This window comes from Netta rufina (genome assembly GCF_964035555.1).
Source record: "Netta rufina genome assembly, chromosome: 3".
NCBI classification, from domain to species: domain Eukaryota; kingdom Metazoa; phylum Chordata; class Aves; order Anseriformes; family Anatidae; genus Netta; species Netta rufina.
This window is the reverse complement of record NC_140125.1, coordinates 83,067,071-83,092,563: the sequence shown is the minus strand read 5'-3', so window position 1 is coordinate 83,092,563 and position 25,493 is coordinate 83,067,071. Positions and strand designations below refer to the sequence as shown.

Here is a 25,493-nt window from a genome sequence, read left to right as displayed (position 1 = left end):
TGATTGTCTGTGTTCCCATTTTCTAAGATAGAAGTGTACGTTATTTAATGTGGGCAAAATGTATGTTGCGTCCATGTTAGGTATCTGTTGCATTATTGGCTTTGTATTTTAACTTTTTCTACATGCAAGAGCGTGTGGAGGGAAAACTGAAATGAAGAAAAACTTTGCTTTTTCAAAGGCTTGTACCCATATGAATCTTAAAAGCTTGTTTTAATATATAGATCCATAGTACTACAGAAAATAGATCCAGCTATAAACCCAATTTATGCTTCAAAGCGATGTACCTTGTATGTATTTTTGAGTAAGTTTTCCCACTAGAATGGGAAAGGCTTTTGAAAGCATTGTTTAATCAATGCACATTTGCTCAGTTTGTTTCTTTTAAGCATTTGAAAGCAGCCTTTAAAAGGTCTAATGCAGAAATTCCTCTTAGCGTTGTGGGTGTGTTGTTCAAAGCCGATGTACCTGGGTACCTGAAGCTCCAGAAATGGGAATTAGAAGGTGCTAAGAGCAGTAAATACAGGACTGCTCAGGCAAACTGTTCTGGTTCGGAAATCTGTGGAAATGAGAAATGTTTTTAATGTTTATAGTGGGAAATGAAGAGCAAAAATATGTATGAGAGCATGCCTGTGTGTTGCCATGTTCTGCCCGCAGCTGGAGCACCTGCGGTGCCTCCTGTGCTTGTGTGGGATTCTCCGAAGCAAGTCCTGTTCTCTGTCGTGTCCTCTCGCATGCCTGCCCTGTCCTCCGTAGGTTCTGCCGCTCTGTCCGCCGCTGGCTAATTCTTTCCTTTCCCTTCTCTAACCGTCTAGAGCCTAGAAGAAGAGATAACGTCCATTTTATTTAGCCAAGAGGGCTTTCGCTCCGGCCCAGCCCGGCCCTTCGCCGCAGCCCGCGCGGGGCCAGCAGAGGGCGCTGCGGGGGAAGAGACCGAGACCGGCTCCGACACCGCCGCCTCGGCACCGGCACCGGGCCCGGCCCCGGCCCAGCCCGCCCCGCCGCCGCCCCAGGTGCCTGCCCCGTCCCGTCCTTCCCCGCATGAAACTTAACCGTGCCGGGGGGCTGCACCCCGCTGCCCGGGGGGTGCGGAGGAGATGCAGCTGAGGAGCTTCGTGCTCCCCTCGCTGCGCTTTGGAGCAGCAGTGGGCTGGTGTTGGAGCATCGCCAGGCACTCTTGTAGGTGCTGTGCTCCTGAAAAACCGTACAAGCTAGGATTAAGTCACAGATGGTGTGTTGATTTTGTCTTCTGCTGCCTGAACTCGAATTTACATTTCTAAAAATACATGAGATCAAAAAACTGCGTAACGGTGGGCTTTCAGGTATATCCATCATAAATCATTTTGCTGCGGAACAAATACTAATACAGTTGCCTTAATCTCATAATTTGAATCCTAATGGGATCATCTTGGTAGTCGTATACTGCTATTTTGACAAGCCTCATACAAGCCTCAACAGTCTCCCTCCCAAAGGTGAACTAATAAAATCTTACAGCAAAAGGTTTTTTGTGTTAATGATAAACCTATAGTGGAATGCAACTTTTTTTTTTTTTTTTTTTTTTACTTACCCATAATATTATGATGTTACTTATTCCTAATTTAAGAGGAAATTCTTCACTTCACGTGGTGAGGCCCTGGCACAGGTTGCCCAGAGGAGCTGTGGATGCTCCATCCCTGGAGGTGTTCAAGGCCAGGCTGGACGGGGCTTTGGGCAACCTGGTCTAGTGGGAGGTGTCCCTGCCCATGGCAGGGAGGTTGGAACAGGATCTTAATGGTTTTTAAGGTCCCTTCCAACCTGAGCCGTTCTATGATTCTAATTCCAAATTCAACTGAGATAAGTAATTGCCTCACTAGCATCACTGACCTGTCATTCATACTTTTATTTTTAGTCTTTCATAATTAAATTCTTATCTGCAATAATAACATGCATAATTCTTACTTATGTTTGAGTGATATATTTCAAAGAAGTAGAAGGAAACGGGTATAGTTCTATGTGAGTCTTACACTGAGTACACAGTACCTGTCTAGTGTCGTCTATATATGTTCCTAAAGCTTGCTTGGAGAATGTTATACTATTGAAAGGGGTTATGCATTGATTTTTGTTCTCTGATTGCTTTTTGTTTCACAGAGACATGCTTCCAGAACAGAAGGGCCTTGCACTGGAGTCAGCGATGCTGATAAGGTTCTACTGATTTTTCCATAGTTAAATTTGGCTCTAACTCTTAAAATCCATCTTCATTCTTTTCTTCCTTTTTCAGCTAACCATCACAACCATCTATTGTCTTCTATATGACATGAACCAGCCATCAGCTTATTTTGTTTCCATCATTTTCATTTATTCATATGCTCTACTTTTGTTTTTCCTCATCCATGTTTTTTGTGCAGAGTTCACATGAGACTCTGGACATAGTGGAGGAGAAGAAGCAGGCAGAGGTTGGGATAGAAGAAACACTAGTCGTAGACGAAACCGACAAAGGGAAAATGCAAGTTGCAGCTGATGCTGGGGAAACATGTAAGGTGGAGCACCTATCGAAAAAGGACTCTTCTTCATTGCCATCATATAGTAGCAGCAGCAGTAGTAGTGAGAGTGAGGATGAAGAGGTGGGAGAATACCAACCACATCATAGGGCTATTGAGGAAGTCATCAGGGAAGAACAGGAGGAAGAAGAAGATGTGAAAAGGAGAGAACTTGAAGAAAAAATACAGCATGTGGAAGACACACCACAAAGCAGTAAACCAATTGTACCAGTTGAGAGCATGCAAGTTACAGCTGAAGATTCGGTCCAGGAAAACGCAATTATCATACCTACAGAGGAAAAGAATTTGTCAGAGGAAATCAAGGAAGACTTAGGTGAAGAAAAGGAGGAAGAACAGCTCAAACTCAATGGAGATGTGTCTCATGTTGACATTGACGTTGCACCAGAAATAATTTGTTGTTCTGAGGTAAATGGTAGAACAGTTTGACAACTAGATTAAGCAGAGATATTTCTTTGGGTGAGAATGTGCCTGCCTTTCTTCTTCTCCTATTCTTCCAGCCCTTCTGGCATCCAACAAGATTCAGATCATTTGGAAGGGGAAACCACTGATGAGCAGTGAAACTGTCTTGTTCAGTTATGGTTTCTTGCTTTTTGCTATAACTGGATGAGAATCACCAGTAAAGCAAACCTTCTGAAGACTGCCATCTCCTTTTTATCTCCCCCTTATTTTATACACATTTACATAACATATTTATTATTTATGTTTCTAATGTTTTAAGTCCTGTCTTGTCTTTTTGTCAATTGTTTTTGACACTTTGATGGCTTGTAATTGGAAACCTATTGGCAATTGGAGTTAGAAAACACCTACTGCAATTTTTGTTCTTTTTAACACATTATTTGCTGCTTTTCTTATCTTTGTTTCCTTTTGAAGAAATGTTACAAATGTATAGACTAGACTTAGTATATGTATGTGTGTATTTGTGTATGTGTATATGTGTATTCATATATATCTCACAATCTTACTGGGGAGTCTTATAGTGCAATAGATTTTTAGGGAAGTATGGGTTGGTTACAGTCACAATCGACTGTTTTAAGCCAACAAAGGTTGAATGGTTTGTTATTGCGTAAACTTTATAAAGAATCAGAAGAGAAAAATGCAGTGCAGGAATGCATGTCTTTGCAAAGTGGACATGATCTGCTGAATTTTTTGAACAGTTGGATATTTTTTTTCCTACTTGTCTTATGGTAGTGACTTTTTGTTCAATTAAACCCAAACAACTTTATTTTGTTGTATTCTGCTTGCAGAGTTCCAGGTGTTCTGATTAATGATGTGAAAAAATCAGTTTACAAGACCTTTAGAAGCAGGCACCCACATTTCCTAAAGCATAGCCTGTTTGGAGGGAGGGCAAAAGGGCCTCTGTGTGCAACAGTATTTGAGGGAGGGAAAGGATTTTTTTTCCCCACTAGGATTTCCCCTGCTTAAAATCCAATTGTAAAATTTGTTTTTCTGTTCCAGCAGTAGTGCACGTTCAAAAGTTAGTTTTGCGTTATTCTTGGAATTTCTTGGACTTATTTGCAATTTGACTAAGTAATTCTAATATGAATATCATTAATCTTGGAAATATCTATCTGAACTAGCTATCAGTTTCTTGTTTGATGGAACTTTACACAAACTAAGATTCTTTCTACTGATGCTCTTTTTTACATTTTAAATACCTATGTTGAAACTTGGTTGTAGCGATTACCTTCTGTGATATTTTCTGTTGGTGAAACACAGAACTTTGGCAAAGCTTGTTAGGAGACAGTTTTTTCCGATTGTGGATGTGTGTGGGTAGAGGGCTGGTTTATTAGTCGTCATTTCATGGTGCTTTTTACATGCATTTCAACTGGAGAAAACAGTCTAATACTTACCTTATTCTTATGCTTTTCACATGTCTTTGATTTTACTTTCTAGCTCCACTTTACAAACTTTCCTCTTATGTCTTTTGAGCTGATTGTCTGTTTCTTGCACCATAGCCTCCAGTAGTGAAAACAGAGATGGTAACCATTTCAGACGCCACACAGAGAACTGAAATCTCCACAAAAGAAGTTCCAATTGTTCAAACAGAAACTAAAACCATCACGTATGAATCTCCACAGGTACAATGGCAGGGTGATTTGTTATATTAAAGTTGGGCTTTATTCCAGTAATTTGTAGCCTCAAATGTGTAATGTCCAAGAAGTGCTTTTCAAAAACCTCTACTTCTTGTAGCAGCTAAGATTATACTTTGGCTATGAATTAGCTAAGTGAAATGTGTATAGACAAAGCAATATTACTCCTAAGGTTCTGAAAGTCTTTTTTGATAAAAATAATTTAGTTGCTTTAAATATATAAGTTGTATTTAGGTTTGGAAACTTGGTTAAAATCATCTCATTAAAGCACTTAACTTTGATCATAAATTTTCCACAAGAATGAACTGTAACGGTTTACTGAGTCTATGTGATGTTGTGAACTTGGATGACTTCTACTTAAATTTCAGTTCTAACTTTTCCATTTAAACTAAATAATAAGTATGTGTTTAGTAATAAGACTTGCTTTGACTCCTATGAAAACACAGCTTTTAAATACCAAAATACAAAAATGCTATTTTTCATCTTACAGTTTGATGGCAGTGCTGATGGCAGTGCTGGTGTGTTGCTGAGTGCACAGACAATTACATCAGAGTCAATTTCTACTACCACAACTACACACATCACCAAGGTAAAATGGATAATCTCTCTCTGAAGTTTTTTTAATTAAAAAAGGGCAAAAAAAAGTCCAAGTCTTATGTGAAGTCTCTAATACCTATACATGTATATCTGCTAAATTATTGAAGAAAGCTGACTTCAAGTGGATTGGATTCATTCTAGGTACATGTGAATTCATTCTAAGTACATGTAAAAGTTGATTTTTCTGCATACAGTTTTTGAGCAGGAATATCTGGGGACAGGATGGGAAAAGGTAGATAATGTGATTAGTTTTTTTCATCTTTCTTGTTGGTCTTATTTCTGTGCTTGGCAAGGAGAACATATCTATGTTTTTTGTTTCAGTTCTGTCTTTGCTTGCTGGTATCTTAGAGAATCTTTGTTAACATTGCTGATGTGCCTGAGGTCAACTGGAGCCCTGCTTATGGTGTCTCCTATAAGGATGTAATGAAACAATGTTTTCTCAGATTCTGTGTTGACCTTCCTTTATGCCATTAGGTTTAGAATGTGTTTAAAAACAGATCATACCACTACATTACTTTCCAAGCATATTTTAGTGCTGAAGCATGTGCTCTGCATTCCATGCTTGAAAATAAAAGGAAAACTCAATGTTATCAGGGCATCACATTTATTTTGGTCTTGTGTAATGTTTAATGCCAGAGTATGTTAGAACTACTGAAGTGTTGTTTTTATTCATCATTTATGTAAATATCAAATTTTTGGAGTGCCCTGACAACAAAGTTTCCAGCTCTTGTCTTTAAACTCTTAAAATGCCTTTTTCAAGGTTACAGAAAGCACTGTTTACAGTGAAGCAAAAGGGAAGAAGGAAATGTAAAGTGTTAGTTAAGGATTTTTTTTCTTCCCAAAACAAGATGTTTCACATCATCAGAGAATGGAACAATAACCTGTTGCTGACTGTATAAATTAAGCAACCAGATATACTTAATATAGAAAGTTGTATTCATGGAATGACACTGGATGGGTAATGTTGGAAATTTATCAGATGAAAGCTGCATAAAATAAAATCAGCTCTGAATTTACAATGAGTACATTTCTTTAGATGGAATAGCAACCAGGTTCTTTTCAGTCTCTTGATCCCTTTTGCATTCATTAAGTCATCACTGTTTTAAGAAAAAACTTTATTCAAAAAATTGAGATATCATGGATATAAATTTATTTTAAAATAGAAATTTCCATGTCAAGTCCACATGTGAATGCTTCTTTTTGGAGGGAAACATTAAAGAAAATAGCTTCATTCTTGTCTTCTCAATTATGACGGCGATGACCGTAACACAGTAGATCCTTATATTTTTGTAGACTGCTTATTGTTGATGAAGAGGCTTTGTGAGCTTTCTAAATCAACTTCATATTTTACATCCCAAACTGTTTTAGATAAAGGTGCCTGTCAAAATAGATTTAATTTTCAAATGGTGTTCTTGACGGGATTCTATTGCATCTTTTCTAATAACGGCCAGTGGATCTTGAGAAGTACTTTATTTTTTTTCTATTATGCAGATTCATTTAAAAAAAAAAAAAACACCACCATACAATTTTATTTCTGTGAAAATTTTTGTGTGCTAAAATTAGACTGAGAAATTAAGAATCAAAGCATTAAATTATTTCCATCAACAATGTGAAATATGTTGAAAACTTGACACTATGGTATGTGAGTTGAGGAGGGAAAAAAAAGATTGTGCTTGTATTTGATGGTATGGGATTATTTAGTGAGTATTTCTCATTAGAAGCCTATGCTGAATAGATTGAAATCAAAGACAAGACTCCTGGAATTTTCCTTGTTGCTAGATTTATATCGTGGAAGAGCCTGGAATTCCTGTTAGTCTGCATATCAAGGTCTGTTCAGACCTGGGCTCCAATAGCAGGAGGAATTCTCCATTACTCATTTTTTAATCAAGCGTAGAGTGTGACTAACTGCATAACTGAAAAAGGATACTTGGCACCAAGAATACTTACTAACTGTAGTCCAGTGACAGAAATTTACGTGCTTCAGTGCTGTACTGGAAAGCTTACGGCCATATAAAATAATTACACAAAGTTGTGTGGGTTTTTTTTGTGCCATCTATAGATGGTAAAAGGTGGGGTATCAGAAACAAGAATTGAGAAGCGAATTGTCATTACTGGAGATGGAGACATTGACCATGATGAGGTGAGTATGTAAGCTGTTAATACTTAAAGTGTGTTATCAATAGTCCAATGAGTTATAGAAGATTTTTCAAAAACCTTGAAGTAGGACAAAGGTGGAGAACAGAAGGATGTAGAAAGATCCTAAGACTGTTGACTTCAGCAAATTTGTTAAAGTATGGTATTTAGCGCATAGAGAGCCTTTAGAATAAAACTGAGAGTTATAAGCATTTTCAACTTCACATTATAAATCATGTGAATAGATTTCTTACTATTTTTCACAGGGATTGCTTCTTTTGGAAGAGACACACCTAGTTTAGTGCTGCTTTTGCCATTTGGGAGGAAAAGCATTACTAAATCAATTTTGATACATTAATCTAGACAGATGGGAGTCTACTGCTTTGGGTCAGCAACATCTAAATGCAGAGGTCATCTTGACTGAAAGCTTTGAAATATGCTAAGACAAAAACTGAATGTGAAAAATAGATTTTGACTTGTATTTATGAAGTTCTATACAACAAAAATAATTGTTGATCAGCTGTAATCTTAAATTAGTACCTTTGATCTCTATCAGCGCCAAGGTGGTTGGTTATATTTTGATACCTTAGTGACGAAGGTTAAAATTGCTTCTACCTGCCCAATTAAGAAAGGTGAATTCAAGAAGTACACAGAAAAATACATTGAGAAAGCACTATTATCTGTTCTTTGTAGTGATGATCACACTTTTTTTTTTAATCTAAAAAACTATAGTGACAAAGTCAATCAACAGTCACTGCATAATATAAATAGAAAAGCCTACCTTACTAATAAAGATGCAGTGAATCCAGTTCTAACTTTATGGAAGCTACACAACTCGTCAGGGTTTAATTTAGCTTCTTAGTGTAATACAGTGAGAGCTTTCAGGGAATTTAATTTCAGATTTTGATCTGCTGCTAGAAAGTGGTTCTTGACAAGTTCAATCTCTTCTTGAAACTTATAATTAAATGACGAGGTTGTTCAACATTAGGCATAGCTCTTGTCTGCCTTTACACATGCTCAGTGCACTTGGGACATCAGAAAAGGTCACATAATACCTTTAGCGTACAAGACAATGCTTTAGTAAAAACCATTCTCCAAGTCCTTCTTTGTTTTGAGATAAATGATTAGTGAAGTAGAAAATGAAATTATTAATTAAAATAAATCACTGAACTTCAAAGCAGTGAGCAGCTCTTAACAGATTTAAGAAAATTCTACCATAACTTCTTCATTTGATATGGAGCTCTACAGAAGCACAAACTATATGATGGGTGTTCACTCTTGTCTTTTTGCTCCCTACATCGCTAAAACAGTTTTTCAATAGGAGAAAAATATTTTAATTTTGAATTTCAGAATTCAAGTGCTTTTAACACGTGCAATTTAGAGATTAGAGGCCTCTGTTTTTTCATTGTTAATCATTTGATGATCAATACTGGTTATTATATCTCAATAGCCACTATCTTTTAAATCCTCACACTACGTAGCTTACATTTGCCCCATTATAGAATTCAAACCAATAAAAAATTATAATGAGTAAACATTACATGAGTAAACACCAGTATTTTACCAAGGCATACGATGTGTTCCCCTGTATGTGTTTCCTTAGTAGGACATCCTTGTTTTATCTTTATTTGTCAAATCTGTTACACAAATTCTAATTCTTCCAGTATAAAGTACTTTTCATCTTCTGGGGTAAGCTAGAAAAGTTACAAGGTGACTTTAAGGTTATTTGCTACTTTGGAAATGTCGATACCTTTTTGAAGCCTTTCTTACAGTGTCATGGTTTTTTGTTTTGTTTCTTTTGTGTTTTTTTTTTCTAAGCCCTCTCAAGCTCAGGAACATAGACTTCTGAATATTTATTATCAAAACTGCCAATGCTACATACCTATTCCCTGGCCCTTTATTAATGCCCCCTTTTTTTTTTTTTTTTTTTTTTTTTTTTTTTTTTTTTACTGTTGTTGAGTTACATAATTTAAATATGGTTGCAGGCCCTGGCACAGGCAATCAAAGAAGCCAAAGAACAACACCCTGACATGTCTGTCACAAGAGTAGTGGTGCACAAAGAAACTGAACTTGCTGAGGAAGATGAAGACTAAAATCAAAAATGTCCTCAAGCAAATATTTCAGGTAAACTTATGTAATGATAAACTTATGCTACTTTTCCTATCAGTAGTTTCTGTTGCATTCTGTAATAAAAGGCTTGCAAAAATATGGGAGATCTTTTGGTATATGTTATCACAAAATAATGAATTGAAATAGGCACTAATAGAAGATTGTTAGTATTGAGTAGTAACAGAATTGGTAATAGACGATTTTTAGGTTCTCATTTCAGATGGAAAATTATTGTACATTCTTTAGTTTTAGAACAATTGGATTTCTATCTGGATTTCTATCTGGACACTTTTTTTTGTTGATAAAGGTCCAAAAAAAAAAAATCCCATTCTTACTGAAAATCAGCAATCTGTTCTATATGCAGCTATCCAGTGGCGTAAAACTAAAAGCTAAGCTTAAATAGGGAAAATGCATTTTTCCTTATTGATGTTTGACTTACATGAAAAAACAATACTAGGAAATTGGTGGTAAGGGTAATTTGATATATCTCAAGGTTCATTAAAATAAATAAATAAATAAAACCTCAGAACAGGTGGTTTGGGCTGTGTCTTAAGTATGAATGAGATCAATATAAAAACTTCCTTCACTGATGAATCTAATACTTGTCATTACCAATAATTGTACTTTTATTGGATGCTTTGAGTTTTATTACATTAAAGGATTTACTTTAGGAAACAAAAATTATATATGAAGTACTACCTGAAATTTATTTCTACTTGAGCAGTATAATCCAGGTCTTGACCATCTAGTAACCTCAAACTATTACCAAAAACCTGTGACAGTCAATATAAACCAGAATGGCCCAGGTCAGATTAAAAAAAAAAAAAAGTATATATTTTTATGTTTAAAAAAAGTTGCTGTGTTGATTGACAGAATCTACAGTGCCACAAAACAGCTCAGAATTTAGATATTCAAAAGGAAATTATTTTTGTTGCTACTAGTAAAATTTATAGGAATAATAATTTTAAAAGTACTGCTGTTCTTGAAATATTCACCGGAAAGATCACAAAGGACACTGAATAAAGTGCTGTCATAATTGATATAGGCTAATATGAAGCCTGATATCAGCTTTGGTGTTTGAAGCTTCACGTTTCTTCAGCTTGTCATGCTGGCTGATGTCCTGAAACTGAAGCTTCAATATTTTCAAACTTGATTGTTTTGTTGACTGTAGATTCAGCTTCAAGGAAAATATATTGATTGTAAAGGTTAAATAACAACAGGAGAGATTTAAAAATAAGTGAAGTTTTAAACAGTGATGTTTTAAACCTTCTTTTTGGAGACTTCTTTTTCTACTGATGGATCTCAGTATTTGGCTAGCCAAGGTATTATTGGCTGCTATCAAGTGGGAAAACTTTTGTTAGTGTAGAGTTTGATGTAAAAAAATCATCTGAAGAAATGAAAATCATCTTTATCATGAAGAAAATTATCTTGTATTATTTTACAGCAGTTAATGGTCTCAATTCTTATTTCCTCGGTAATGTGTAGAATGGTTGTGGCCCCTCCAGGTCTTTTGTGTGCAGGCGTACCCAAGTATTGAATGAGAGGGTTCCAGTTGCTTTTCCTGGCCTCACACAGATTGTGCTAGAATTAAGAGTTTACTTTTTTAATTCATAAATTACCTTTTGGTTGACTCTCCTTTGAGAGCTTGCTGAGAAACTGGAGCCTTTAAGTCAGAATGGAGCTATGTTTGAGCTGCCCTCTGAAAATTTTTTCAGTGTTAGTCAGGTTATTGTGTGTTTGAAAAAGGAAGGAATAAGTTTTGCTCGTAACTTATACAAACTAAAACCAATATGGATCAGATTTGGAAGTGCTAGGTCAACGCTCCTTCTCTTGGATGTTAATGTTATAAACTGGAAATAACAAAGGGCTGTCTTTGGTGGAGGTAGCAGAGTTCTGACATTTTAAAAATATATTTTAAAAAGTTGCAGGCACTCTCAGACAACTTCAGCTGTCAGTAACTTAAAACACAGTGCTGTACCTCCAACCCTTTGTTTGCATGTGCTGTATATGTAAAAGCGATTTAGACAGGAAAGATTTATTTTATAAAGCAATAGGCTGAAGGGCCACAGAACTGGTGTGTGTGTGTAATGGAATTTATTGGGGGAGGGGATAGGAGCATGTGTTTGTTTTGTTGAGGTTTTTTGTTTGCTTTATTGGGGGTCAAGGAGATGTTTGCTTGTGGGGGAGGAGGGATGGGAACAAGTCAGCAAAAATGAAGAACTGTGCAGGAATCTCTGTGTTAACTTTTTTCTGACGTTCAACTGGATTTGTCTTGTAGCTTTGTTGCTTAGTGACACTGAAAACAGGTATAGCACATATGCTCCAGATTTATTTTGAAAACACAGGAGAGGATGTGCACCTGCACTAACTGTGAGATAGGAATGTTATAGGAATGTTACTTGTGTTCCAGAGGAGCTTGGAAAAATCCACACCACTTCTGAGAGAGCTGTTAGTTTGTAGCAAAGGAGAATGCCCTTGTTTTAGGTAACTTCACTAGCCCCTTGGTACACAGCAACACTAAGCATGCACACTCATACCATCCTTCTCGTATTTTCAGGATTTAGAGAAGGATCTGAGGTAGAAAGACACACTTAGAAAGCAGAACAAATCGTTTTGATTTGTAAGGATTTGCTGTTATAGTGTGTGCTATCATTGAAATACTCATTTACTATTGTTAAGCGTGCATTTAAAGGTCTTGGGAGCCGAGTTTGGTTCTTTTGTTATATTTGTGCAGAACATGACAGTTTCTTCATACTATCTCAGTCCAGAAAAGTATGTTTCGAATCAGTGCTCAGCGTAATCTGTCCCATGTAAGTAACTGTAACATCTTTCTTGGAGGGACTCTGACATAGGAGGAAGAAAATCTTGGCAGGTTTGCACCATGTTTCTACATTAGTGACTAACTGCAAAATTGATTCTTTCATCAAATATTCTACTACTTGGTTAAAAAAAAAAAAAAGTAATTCTTTCCATCTGAGGGTGTATTTTGCTTTTTTTTAGAAATATATACATTGTATATATATACATTGTAGAATGGTGTTTGCAATATATTGGAAGGCATTATTTTTGTCTGGGTTTGCTTTACAGTTCTTAAACTAAAATGCTTATTAGAAAGTGAAAGAGGACCACGTTACTCTTGTATTTGAGATGTGGTGACTGAGCAATGCCTTTTATTTAAAACAGGAACAAATTCAGTTGCCCAGATATAGGCCACGTGAAATGTCTTGAATATCTGTCTGTCTGCAACATGGACCATCTGGAGACCTGTGCCCTCCTGTGGCACCAACTGAAAGCCATGTGCCTGTAGAAATGTCTCTAGATGGTTGTGTTTAGGCAATAGCAATGCACAATGAATTTGGATTATTTGTTTCTGAGGTGATGAAAGCTCTGCCCTGACCACAACTATGGCAGTGTTTTTTTATGTATCTTTGCTTTCCCTAAATGAAAGGGAAAGATGCTGTACTCTGATTCTCAGGGATTATTAACTGAGCAATTATCTTCATTTCTTGTTATGCACTAGACTATGGTTCAGTAAACTGTGCAGGAGGTGACTATTTAAAACACCATGAGAATTTTGGGGAGGGAAAAATATACTAAAGCAGGAAAAGCGTTGATAGAAACTGAATTGCTGTTTACCTCAGGATTGAAGGAGACTTAGTTCATACAACACTTTTTTTGTGAAATAACCCTCCCTCAAAATAACTGATATCGTTTTAAAAAAAAAAATCGTCTTGAATCTGATGATGTGACATTCACACAGCATCTGCTATGAATGCTTATGTAATCTTCCCCCTCCGTTTTCTTCCAGAAATGAAAATGATACTGACCATGTTCATAACCATGAAGAACTGTGATCATTCCAAGTCATCACTACTCAACCGAATTCACCGAGCCTAGCAATGATGACCAGATGTTTAAGACTGAAATGCCAATACCAAACTCCATGTTAACATCTTTGGTCTATATTCCCTTACAATCTTTCTTGTTTATTTTTTATAACCACTTCTTAACAAACTTAGACTTTTTAAAATGAAGTTTTAGAGGGCAAGATCTTCTTTTTCACAAATATTTGCATTTTTGAAGCTGATTCTTGGTTATATGAAAGTGAACACAAAAGAAGTCTGGAAGGTATTGTTCACTGGAGCAGGTAGTTATTGTGCAAAAAGGGGGATCTTAACTAATTTAGATATAGTTTTTTTTTTCCAAATATTTCAAACGAAATCTTTCTGGAATAATTTACATTTTTGCAGATTATTCAGGTAAATATATAGTATCACATAACAAAGATTTTTATAAAAATACAACATTTCCTAAAATTTGAAAAAAAATATTTTTCTTTGGATAAATTTTATACTGATATCTACTGTAACTCTTTCTGTTCTAAGGTTCTCCTCTCTGTGGGGCAGAGATGATGCGGTAGTCTGTAGAGGAGGAGGAGTTACAAAGAAAATTCTTCTGACTGAGCACTGTGTTCTTTTTGCACTTTGGTGCCAATGCTCATCTTTTTGTAGACATTTTGCGGTCTGCAACATTCCAGATAAGGAAAGAAGGAATAACAAAATATCTTTCTCTTCTTCCAACAAGAGATGATCTAGGCAGCTTAAAACCTTAGTGCTTTTTTTTTTTTTTTTTTGTTACTGTGTCCGAACTTCAACACTTCCATTGTTTGAACACACCTGTAGAATGCTTGCTTTCTATTAAACCTCACTGCCTACATGTTAGAACTGACATTTCTGCTATTGAGAAGGTATATGTTTCAGATGCTTTGTCTAATGGCTAATGCAGGTTTCTGGGATACTGAGTAAAAAGTGCGTGATGGATTCCATTCATAAAGTAATGAGACAGTACCATCATTTGAAACTGCCATTTAAGACTGAGAAAACCTGTTAATTATTTTGGATTTTATTTTTTTGTTGTTCTTTGGGGGTTGTTTGTTTTGGGGTTTGTTTTGGTTTTGTTTTGCTGTTGACTCTGTGTATAGTTAAAATGCCAAATTAGATTTATAGCAGCTTGAAGTTGTATTAAGTGTTATTTTTGCTTTCTGTAATTCTATTATAAAATAAAGTTGTTTATTCTCTGTATGACTATTGGCACTCAGACATAAATTTGATAATACTTAAAATGAGCAAATCAATTTTGAGAAATGCAGCTGTAGGAGCCACAGGACCTTGAGAATTTGGGAGTAGTACAAATAGTCCCCAGAGTTACCTGAAGGGTGGTACAATTATTGGTTGTCTTCTAATATATTAGTGTGTTTTTTAGGTGTCTTGCAATAAGCATCCTGTTTTCTGTGGTTCAGAGAAGAAGAAATCTTAAAGACTCCAAAAAATGATTTGGACAGTACTACACAAGTTAAAATGCCCCAGTTGACAAGTCATTCTACGGAGTTCATTGAGTTAGAGGTACTATGATTTTAAAGTAACAAATCATACTACCTCTCAGTACATTTCTTTCTCACTTCTGAGTGATGTATTTTTGGTGCTGTTCTCAGTTTAGATTGCTGCCATCTGTCAGCATGCTTGGTTAACAGAAATTCCTTTTAGTTTTGGCTTTGCATAATTTGGACACTGTAATACAACAGTAACCAAGATGTTCGTTTATATGCATACAGGTGTTCTTAATTACATCCCACATTAGCCTGAAAAATACCAGATTTTTTTTAAAAAAAAAAAAAAAAGAACCCCACCCAACCTAATAACCTAAAATAACTACTACAATGCTGTGCATGAGCAAGGAGGTGGTCAAGAAAGTCGTAAATCTTGGATACATAAGAGAAGGTCATAATGGAGATGTATTCATTTAAGGGGATGATTTTATGGATTTACATAAGTGTGTAAGAAAAAGCTCTACGAAGAGGCATTTTTGATATTGTGTGGTATTAGTTACAGAACTTGTTGGGTGTGAAGAAAGTAAATTCCTTACTGAGTTGGATCTTTGATTTGTTAGGCACTAGATCGATTCTGTTTTTTATTGCAATTGTATTTAATCCTTAAAACTGCAAATATAATATTTTTGAAAACAATGACTTTCACTGAGAGATGTATTTCTTCAAATCCTAATCAGAACCTTATATTGAAGGAAAATTTATACTTTCAGCTCAGCACAGCTTGTGCATAGCTTGTGCATAGGTATCGCTTTAATGGATTAAACATGTGCTAATTAAACAGCCTTTGTCATGCAGAAAAACTTAGTCCCCAAGTGTGATTAGTCCTAAAAGTAGCCGAGTTTTAGAGATTCTGGTTGAAATTATTCACCTGTTCTAGAATATTGTGCAATTTTGAGTTTTCATTGTTACTTTTTTATATATCTATAGCAAAAACTGCAAAATGCAACAAATTGTTCTCGAGACATTTCACAAGTTGACTTTACAATACTTACACAATTAACTTCAAACACAATTACAGACCCATTTAATGAAAATCTGGAGAAGGTATTTGAGTGATTGTGCTTAAATGCTGTTTGAGAGCAGTGAGTCGTGGATCCTATATAAAAATACTTAATGCATCTTTCTTTTCTATCCTGATCACCTGAGGGTTCATAATGCTGGAGTTGTTCAGATTGCTTCCTTGATTAAGGCTTCATAAAGGACAAGCAAGCAACTCTGGAGACAGTTGGTTTTAAGAAGAAAAAGAAAAACGTATTGGTCAGATCTATAAGCAACTGCAGTACAAAGCGTTTCTTGAAATATGGACGTTCTACTGGACAACTCAGACTGAATGGCAACTTTTAGGTTGTCCACTGAAATCAGGTAGATAGAATAAGATAAATGAAATATTATGACAGAAGTCAGAGTTTGTGAAATTTGATAGAGGCCAGAGTGACAATTAGCTGTACCCTTGGCCAGGAAGCAGTGGCAGCTTCTTAGCTTTTTACAATGTTTACAATGGAATTGGGCTACTTGGAGGAGCTGGTATCCCATGTGGTTGACCTGATTACACCTCTAGAAGGTTTGAAACTGTTTTGATTTTCAGGCTGCTTTGCTGTGGTTTTGTTTAATTTTGCTTTTTTTTTTTTTTTCTTACACTGCACTTGGGAAAACATACTTGGATTATTAATATTAGTACAAGTTACAATTGTTAACAGTGCTACTAATGACTACAGTGTTAATTTATTTAATTTATGCTGTTAGCATGAAGGAACTCCAAAGATTTTGGAGGTAAGTACATATGAATGGCTGCACTGGACCAGGCTAAATGACTAACACTCTCAGAAGTGTTAGTCATTTGCTGCTTCTGACGTAGGCTACTGACCCAGGCTACTGATCGTTGCCTGGGGATGCGTATAAAACAGAGTAAGTACTGTACTAGAAAGTAGTACTACCTCAAATACTCTCACAGCTTTCAGCAATTTTCAAAGGCTTATATTTATCTTCCTCAGATTTATTCTTACACATTTGCTATTTGCTTTTTAAAAACCTTTTGTTCTATAGTGTTATTTAAATTTATATTTTTTCCTTGTCCAAGGAACAACATAAGATATATGTTTTTAATGCCAGTAGCATGAAAACAGATGTTTCTTGGCACTATTCAGTAACAGAACTAAAAACAGCAAGGTCTGAGGATTTTCATGACATGATACAGAGTCCTGAATGTCAGATTGTCCTGCACATTAGCAATTACAGCTCAATAAGCAGTTATGGCAAAGGCACCCAGTGTTTTTCTGTTATAATTCTTATCTAATACCTACATTGTATTCTACTCGGTAGCTGTAATACTATTTTACAGTACAGAAGTCTTTAAGAGTGATTAAAAAAATAACATTTTAGATCTCTATTCTCAGACATTTCGTGAAATAACATTAATGCTAGGTTGTAGTAAGGCTTGTTAAACTTTACTTCTATATTTTTACATGTGGTCCAGGCGAGTCTTTCCATGGATGGTGGAGGAATGGGTGTTCGAAATTGAGGGAGTTAGAATGGAGTGGAAAGGGGAACAATTACTGTAACTTATGACCAATATCCAAAATCACGGATTTTTCTACTGGCAGCGTGTTTCTTAAATGTAAAAAGTCAATACTGCTTAGAATGGAAATACACAGATTGATGAAGAACTTGATCTCTAAGAGTATCCTAATGCAGAAGACAGTGAGCAATCTCTATTTCTAAATGTCCCTTACATTCCTTACATCGTAAGTGTGATCTTGCTCTGCCAAAGATAAATGTCATAAATATTTCAGGAGTTCTTAAACTATTGGGCAGAGGCATTGAAGAAGGACACCAACCAGAATATGGTTCTTAATATTCGTCCAGATGCTGAAAAAACCAGGACTGTTCCTGACCCAAACAATTTACAGTCCGAGTGAGATCTCCAGAGTGGTTTGTGTGCTCAGTCAGGCCTATGAATTGCTTCTACCTGACTGATCACGATTCTCTGCCAAGAAAGACACCGAGTGAGTGTTACAGCAAGGACCAGTCCCCAAAAGCTGGAGGGTTTGCTCTCTGCTTGAAGCTGTGATCATTTCTGGTTGTTTTCTGTTTGTGTGAGACAACTGTAGGCAGAGGTAGATTTAGATTTTAGAGTGTTTCTTTCCTTTTGCTCTCTGAAATGCAATTGTATGTGTTGTTAACCAAATGAAATTTGTGGTATGAGGTCTGTAAGAACAAAAAGACTGCATACTTTGCTCTTACTGCAAAGAACAAGTTTATGGAAAGAATAAAGTCAGAAGAAAACCATCTTAAACTTTTTGACTACAGGATATGGGAAAAACACTTCTGATGTGATACTACAATGTTCAGGTAGGACATCTTGAAACACCCAGAGAGTGATAATGAGCACCTGGTGCAAGTTGCCAGCTGAGGGTGGGAAACCCAACAATCACACTGCAGATTCCTCTGGCAGATGACCAAGATCAGCTTGTTTCTACTGTTTTTGTTCTTCCATGCTTCGCTGTGTTTCTTTTACAAGTTGCCTCCTTTGAAGTCAAAGTCCAAGTATCTTTCCTGTATTTAACTTCTGCTGTTCATATCAATGCTATGGCTTCTGCATAAATGCCTGTTTGTTTTCTGGAACCTTCTGCTGATTTCAAATGGAAGGAACTACAAAGTGCTTTGCACTTTTCAAGCATAGTTAATTAAACAGAAGTTAGAGACTACTAGATCTAACTAGAGGTACTTACATTTCAGCATCCTACCCTTTACTTTAAAAATGCAGAGGTAGCTCTTTCTAAGTAACAAATAATTGGCTCTTCACCTGTTCAATGCAATGAATCTATTATTTGCACAGATATATGTGTGGAAAAAGTTATACATTTTAAAAATAGGATAGTATTAAAATGTGATGGAGAACTGTTACGTATAGTAAAGGTAATTGATGTTTGACTCCTTTCTTCTCATAGCATTTAGTAAATTACACTGTTTCTTCTGGCCTCATTAATATTTACAAAATGATTCAAAGGAGTTCTCAGAAGGCTGTGAAACCTACAGTTCTGCGAAAACACAGATAACTCATACAAAGCACATTACCCACCATGCAAGAACATAGTGGATAACAACAACCAACTGCAAGGAGAGGTAATTGCAGACAGTAATTGCTAGCAGGTAGGAACAGTCATGTCCCATAGTTATCAGGGACAGTAAGTACAGTCACTTCTTGTTCTTCATCAGTTTCGGCTTAAATTTGAATTAGAAATGGAAGATAAAAGGCAAGAGTATTTTTGAACAGTTTGAGTTGTATTTTTGTGGGCCTCAGCCAATCAGAAATATACTTAAACCTGTACATCTACAGCTAACTGGGGAGGGGGAGATTGTGTGACAAGACACATCCATACTTAAGGGCTTTTTATTTGAAAAATCATCTGTTTATTCAAGGATTGTCCTCAATCTAAAATAACCATTTGGAAAAACATTGATTGCAATTTTCCATGGTTTCAAAATTTGGCAGGTCAATCAGCAAAGTCCTTTTGTTTCCCATCAACATTATATTTTGTTTCCAAACTCTATGGGAAGTATACTTCAGAAAACCTACACTCTTTCCCAAAGTATACATGTAATGAAAATAAGTCAGTTCCCCCTCATCACCCTTCTCAATTTCTAGATGTCACTGCTTGATATGAACCTGCTATTTTTGCATCTTCAATTTAATAAGACTGCCTGCCTTGTATGCGCAGCTCAGCTCTCTCAGGAGCTTGTTATATAGTTTTCTGCCTTGTAGGCTAGCGAAGGACTAGTGAGCAAGGTGCTTTCTCTCCCACCAAATCCTGCGTTATGTAAACAAACTGATACAGTACATTGCAGGAGGTCTCTGGTGTCTGATGAGGGGAATAAAGTACTGCTCACCTGGCCTCATGGGACAGAGCAAAACTGCTACAAGGCCTTTTTGAATGGCAGCAGCTGTTTTGTTTGTACAGCGCGGCACTTGCTTCTCTCCATTTTGTTCTCCTCCGTGGTATTTATCTACAGCTGGTTATTTTTAAACCTGCAGAGCTGAGCACTGGTTGTAAGCTTGCTTCCTGAGACATGAGACTCCCTTAAATGTCATTCAGTTCCTGCATTTGTTCACTTTTTTCCCAGATCTCCCCAGCTTCTGCCGCTCCATGCGATAATCCAGGAGGGTGTTTCTGGGGTCATGCAGCATGGCCAGTTCCTTGTCAACTGGAAGATAAACCAAGCAACAGAAACATACATAAGAATGTGCAACTTTGAGGTGGTGAATTTTTATATAGAAAAGGAGCTGGTGCTTATTAGTATGATTTTTATTAAACTGAAGGCACATGAGTGGTGCAATATTATCAGTTTCCATATGTTTTTAGAAAATCATCTCAGTGTGACAGAGGTCCCCCGCTCATGCCCAGTGAAGCCCTGATACAAACTCCGCTGTTATCAGCAGAAATGCCCTATCCTCATTACCTCTACCAGCTACCAGCTTTCAATCAGAATAAAATTCCTCAACAACTGCAAAGAGAGCATAGAATCATAGACTAGTTTGGGTTGGAAGAGACCCACAATGCTTGCTCCACACAGAAACACACACACACACACACACACACAGACACACAGACACACACACAGACACACACACAGACACACAGACACACACACACACACACAGACACACACACAGACACACAAAAAAAAAAAAAAAAAACACAGATCCTGTGTCTGAGAGTGGTGTCCAAATACTTGTGTATTCTGTCAGGTCCAATGCTGTGACTGCTGCCCGCTGGGTGCGGAACCTTTCCCTAACCCCCAGCCTGACCCTCCCCTGTCCCAGCTCCATGCCATTCCCTCAGGTCCTGTCGCTGTCCCCAGAGAGCAGAGCTCAGCGCCTGCCCCTCTGCTCCCCTTGTGAGGGAGCTGCAGGCTGCCATGAGGCCTCCCCTCAGCCTGCTCTGCTCGGGGCTGAACAAACCAAGACACCTCAGCTGCTCCTTATGTCTTGCCCTCCAGACCCTTTGTCATCTTTGTAGCATTCCTTTAGACACTCTTAAATAGTTTTATGTCTTTCTTAAACTGTGGTGCCCAAAACTACTTGCAGTACTCGAGGTGAGGCTGCACCAGCAGCAGTGCAGCAGGAATTAGTGTTTATTAAAAATTCACTTTGTTTTACTGTGGCAATGCCATGACAGCCATCATCCCTGTGCTGCCTGTGGTATAAACAGAATGGGAACATAAGCCTGCGTCTTAGACATTTAGACATTGGAACGGGCTCCCCAGGGAAGTGGTGGAGTCACCATCCCTGGAAGTCTTTAAAAGACGTTTAGATGTAGAGCTTAGGGATATGGTTTAGTGGGGATTGTTAGCGTTAGGTCAGAGGTTGGACTCGATGATCTTGAGGTCTCTTCCAACCTAGAAATTCTGTGATTCTGTGATTAAAAACAGAAGATGCATCAGAGTCATCAGAGGCTTGGAGAACATTTGAAGAGAGATGGGGAAATGGAGGGGGGGAAAAAGGTGAGAAGAAAAAAAAAAGTCTAGTTAGGTAAAAAAAAAAAAAAAAAAAAAGTAAGACATTAGAGTCCCTTGTCATTGTCAGTTGTTCAGCGGAAAGTCCTGTGGTTTCATGTGTTACTTTTAGGTTTATTTTTAAGAAACCCTGAGATAATACTGAAGTGGGTTTTGATATAAATATATGGACTTTTTCTCTTGCTTTATAGAGAAAAATGAAGAGTGCTTATTTGACAATGAAACAAGGCAGCCTTGCTTGTAGTAACGCAAATTTGTATTATTTATTTTTAATGGGATCTAAGGATTTTTATTTTTTGGGGGGAGGAGGAGTGGCTGACATGCCAGAAGGCTGTGCTGCTATTCGGCAAGACCTGGACCGGCTGGAGAGATGGGCAGGAAGAAAACGAATGAGATTTAATAAGAGCAAGTGTAGAGTCCTGCACCTGGGAAGGAACAACCCGAAGTATCGGTACAGGCTGGGGGACAACCTGCTGGAGAGGAGCTCTGAGGAGAAGGACCTGGGGGGTCCTGGTGGACGACAGGTTGACCATGAGCCAGCACTGTGCCCTTGTGGCCAAGAGGGCCAATGGGATCCTGGCGTGCATTAAAAGGAGCGTGGCCAGCAGGTCAAGGGAGGTGATCCAACCCCTCTACTCTGCCCTGGTCAGGCCTCACCTGGAGTACTGTGTCCAGTTCTGGGATCCCCGGTACAAGGAAGACAGAGATCTCCTGGGAAGAGTCCAGCAGAGGGCCACAAAGATGATACGGGGCCTGGAGCATCTTCCCTATGAGGAAAGGCCGAGACCTGGGTCTGTTCAGCCTAGAGAAGAGAAGACTGAGAGGGGATCTCCTCAATGTATATAAATATCTGAGGGGTGGGCAACAGAAGGATGTAGCCAACCTCTTCTCAGAGGTTTGTGGGGATAGGACAAGGGGCAATGGCTGCAAGGTAGAGCACAGGAAGTTCCGCACTGACATGCGAAAGAACTTCTTCACCGTGAGGGTGACAGAGCATTGGGACAGGCTGCCTAGGGAGGTTGTGGAGTCTCCTTCTCTGGAGATATTCAAGGCCTGTCTGGACACCTACCTGCGCAGCCTGCTCTGAGGAACCTGCTTTGGCAGGGGGGTTGGACCCGATGATCTTTCGAGGTCCCTTCCAACCCCTACAGTTCTGTGATTCTGTGAAATAGGTACCCAGGGCCTAGTGAATTTCTACGGCTTTGTTGAGAGTGACTGTTAGCACTTAAAGGAGTCTGTTCCCAGGCTTATTTTTTAGTTACAGGGCTTATTTTTTAGTTACAGGCTTATTTTTTAGTTCTCCCCCACATCAAGTGAAGGTAAGGGCTTGGAGTTAGAGGTGGGACAGTGATGTCCAAAGTCTTAGACAATAATGAATTTGCCACCCTCCTTAGAACCCCACCCAGGACACTTCTGCTGTGGAAATGGAGAATTTCCTTCCATGGGGCCCTGGAAAGTCAGGGTTTTCCTGTAGTTTATCCTTCTCAGCTAGGAAAGAGAGAAGTAAGGAAGCAATATTCCTTTGACAAATTCCCCTGCCATCCAGATCATCCACCTCTCAAAAAATTGATTGCTAGTCTTAGAAAATTTAGGAAATTATTACTTAAACTCCTTACAAATCCAAAGCTATAGCCCAGTCTGTTTCAGTGGTTGATCATGCAGCATAAACATGAATGTCTGTGTTTTTTTTTTCAGGTGGGTTCTTTTGGTTTAATGAAAGTATTTTCTGAGCCTTAGCAAAATACCCATACCCTTGCATACCCTTGGGATCTGTAGCCCACCTCCTTTTCCTGTTTTGCTCAGTGTTAGCTGGAATAGAAAAGCAAGAGAAACACCATGTAAAAATGAGTTCACTAGTATTATTTCATTCAGTTAGACAGCTGGTACTTATCACAGATGGACACTGATTATTTGCTGAAAGAGAGAACTCCTGTTTTTATCCAAAGACTAATGCAACAATTCCATTAGCTTTTATTCTGTTTTTCCTAAGACAATCTTTCTGAAAGTGATAGAGCTCTCAATGCTCAGGTTTCCTTCTCCCTCATAGATACTGAATTGTATGATGTTTTGGCACCAAACCGTTTTTTGTTGTTTGCCAGTGTGTGAAAAACTGTCAGCAGTTATAAATTATCCTCGGAGAGAGGTGAAGGCTGAGCTGAGTTAGTCATGCAGAGCAGGCTTTCCTAGTTGATTAATTCAGCATCTGAAAAGCACATCTTCAACAGGAAATGTCTGAGTTTTAGCAGCCTGGAGGTAGCTTGTGGTGTACACTTGTATGCAAATACCCTTCCTCCTTGTGAAAGCCTCAGTTCTAGATGCCTGGAGATATTATGCAAAATAAGAAATTAATTCATTCTACATTTGGCGATATTGTGGCCTTTCCTACATTTAGAACTGTGGTATATTGCCCAATTTTCAAGTTTTCAGAAGATATATTCAGAACAGAACAAGTTTAAGGAATGTACAACTTGCAGTGCTTGATCTGGCACTGAGGCAAGGCTTCTTCCCTAACTTTGCACTGGTTGGGTAAATGTAGCTGTTTGCTGTTGGGTCAGCTCTGGGCAAATGTCTTGGTTTCCCTGCAGAGCCCTGCAGTCAGGATTGTCCTAGCCAAGTCTGCTTTTGAGATCATGGGTGAGCTGTTGGAGATGAAACCTGTAGTACAGTGCATTTGTCTCTCATGGGATTTGCAAGCTATACCAAGAAACATGTTGAAGTTTACTGAGGAAACCTAGGTTATCGTTTTATCTTCTCCAGCACTCCTTAAAAAGAAAAGATCAAAAGGCAGCTAATTTCAGGAACAAGCTTAGCCAAGGTCTGCAAGAGTGGGTTTTGGAAGGGCTGAAGTAAAAAACAGGATAAAAATTGATATGAATGCACTCTGGGACAGGCCTTGGCAGTTTTTGTTTAAGTTTGGAGGCTTAAAATGAGAGCAGCATGTCTCTGAGCAGTCTCAGACTACATCTCAGACTCAGCCGCAACTCAAACCTGGAAGGCATGAAGACCATCCCATTAAAATAGGGTGGTCTGATGTACAGGGATTCCTTTCCTGAAAGGAATCCCCTGCCTACTACAGCCATAGCCCTGTGCCTTTGTACAGGACGTGTCAGATCCTTTGAGGAGCCTAGTTTGCAACACTGGTGTAAGGTTTGTGTCACTTGCTGCGCATTCACCTGGGTGGGCAGGCTGCTTCTCCTTCTGCTTTTACTCCAAAGATAGATTTCGGAAGCAAATATAAGCTGATCTTAACATAGAAAAGTTAAAATGGCAAATATATATTCACGTACCAAGTAAGAGTAAATACATACCTTCAAAAGAACACAGAGGCACGCTCAGCAGCCAGCTATTGTGGGGCATAGCTGCTGTCAGCTTCATGCTGAAGACTCACACAGAGAAAAACAATCTTTGCTCTAGCCACCCTATTCTTTTTCTCCATTTGGTTGTCTTTTTGTAGGTAAAACTACGGAATTTTCAGTGAGGATTCAATCTGAATTCCAAACATATTTTTATAATATTTTTTTTCAAATCAGAAAATGGCTTAAAATGCAGTACAGCTTCAGAAAAGTAGGATCGTTGTTCTCTTCAGTTTAATTAAGGGTACAAGCCTGACAGCAGGCTGTTGAGTGAGGAGTTTTGTCTGCCTACCCACTCTTTCTGCCTGAATTGTGACTCACCTTCTGATAGTTGGATCCTGAAATAGGTGATGAGCATCAGCAGGAATAAAGCCACAGACATGAAGATCCAGCCAAAGAGAATGCAGCCAGGTAGCTCCCTTACAAACACTGAAATAATGTAAGTTACACTCATTTCTTCTGCAGCAGCTTTGCTGAATAAGTTTCTTCAGATCTCTAAGTGTGGAGCTGATTTATCCTGCTTTCTTCCTTTTTTTTTTTTTTTTCTTTTTTTTTTTTTTTCTCTCTGCATCAACATTCTGCCCTTTGCTCAGACTATTATCACTTTTTGGACTTTGGCTTGTTTGTATAGGCCCGTGATTCCTAATAGGATTGGAGTTCACTCGTAAAGTTACTCAACCACGGAGTTTAAAAGTGCTTATTCAAGTAGTGTAGGGCTCTGAAACCTTTGGATATGTCGGGCTGGGCACAATATGTAAAGCTGCTGCCTTTTGAGCAATAT

General features: G+C 38.0%; 2 protein-coding genes across 5 annotated transcripts in view; one reads left to right on the top strand and one right to left on the bottom strand.

Annotated features, from left to right (window-relative positions):
- The window catches only part of EPB41L2 (erythrocyte membrane protein band 4.1 like 2), a 112,064-nt gene extending 96,620 nt beyond the window's left edge, over window positions 1-15,444 (top strand). For 3 of the 4 annotated variants that reach the window (XM_084284679.1, XM_084284680.1, XM_084284678.1), the window contains 7 exons: window positions 2,122-2,175; window positions 2,379-2,936; window positions 4,487-4,609; window positions 5,112-5,210; window positions 7,278-7,358; window positions 9,337-9,475; window positions 13,269-15,444. In XM_084284679.1, coding sequence (XP_084140805.1) covers window positions 2,122-2,175; window positions 2,379-2,936; window positions 4,487-4,609; window positions 5,112-5,210; window positions 7,278-7,358; window positions 9,337-9,444 — 1,023 coding nt within the window. In that variant the 3' untranslated portion in view covers window positions 9,445-9,475; window positions 13,269-15,444. The remainder of the gene's footprint in view (window positions 1-2,121; window positions 2,176-2,378; window positions 2,937-4,486; window positions 4,610-5,111; window positions 5,211-7,277; window positions 7,359-9,336; window positions 9,476-13,268) is intronic. The other variant, XM_084284681.1, reaches the window with a different exon arrangement.
- A 4,491-nt stretch (window positions 15,445-19,935) lies between these two features.
- SMLR1 (small leucine rich protein 1) lies at window positions 19,936-25,166 on the bottom strand (the record flags this gene model as incomplete). The annotated part of the gene is made up of 2 exons (XM_084284452.1): window positions 19,936-20,048; window positions 25,034-25,166. The coding sequence occupies 2 exons, from the start codon at window positions 25,164-25,166 to the stop codon at window positions 19,936-19,938; spliced, it is 246 nt and encodes an 81-aa protein (XP_084140578.1).
- Window positions 25,167-25,493: the final 327 nt, after the last annotated feature.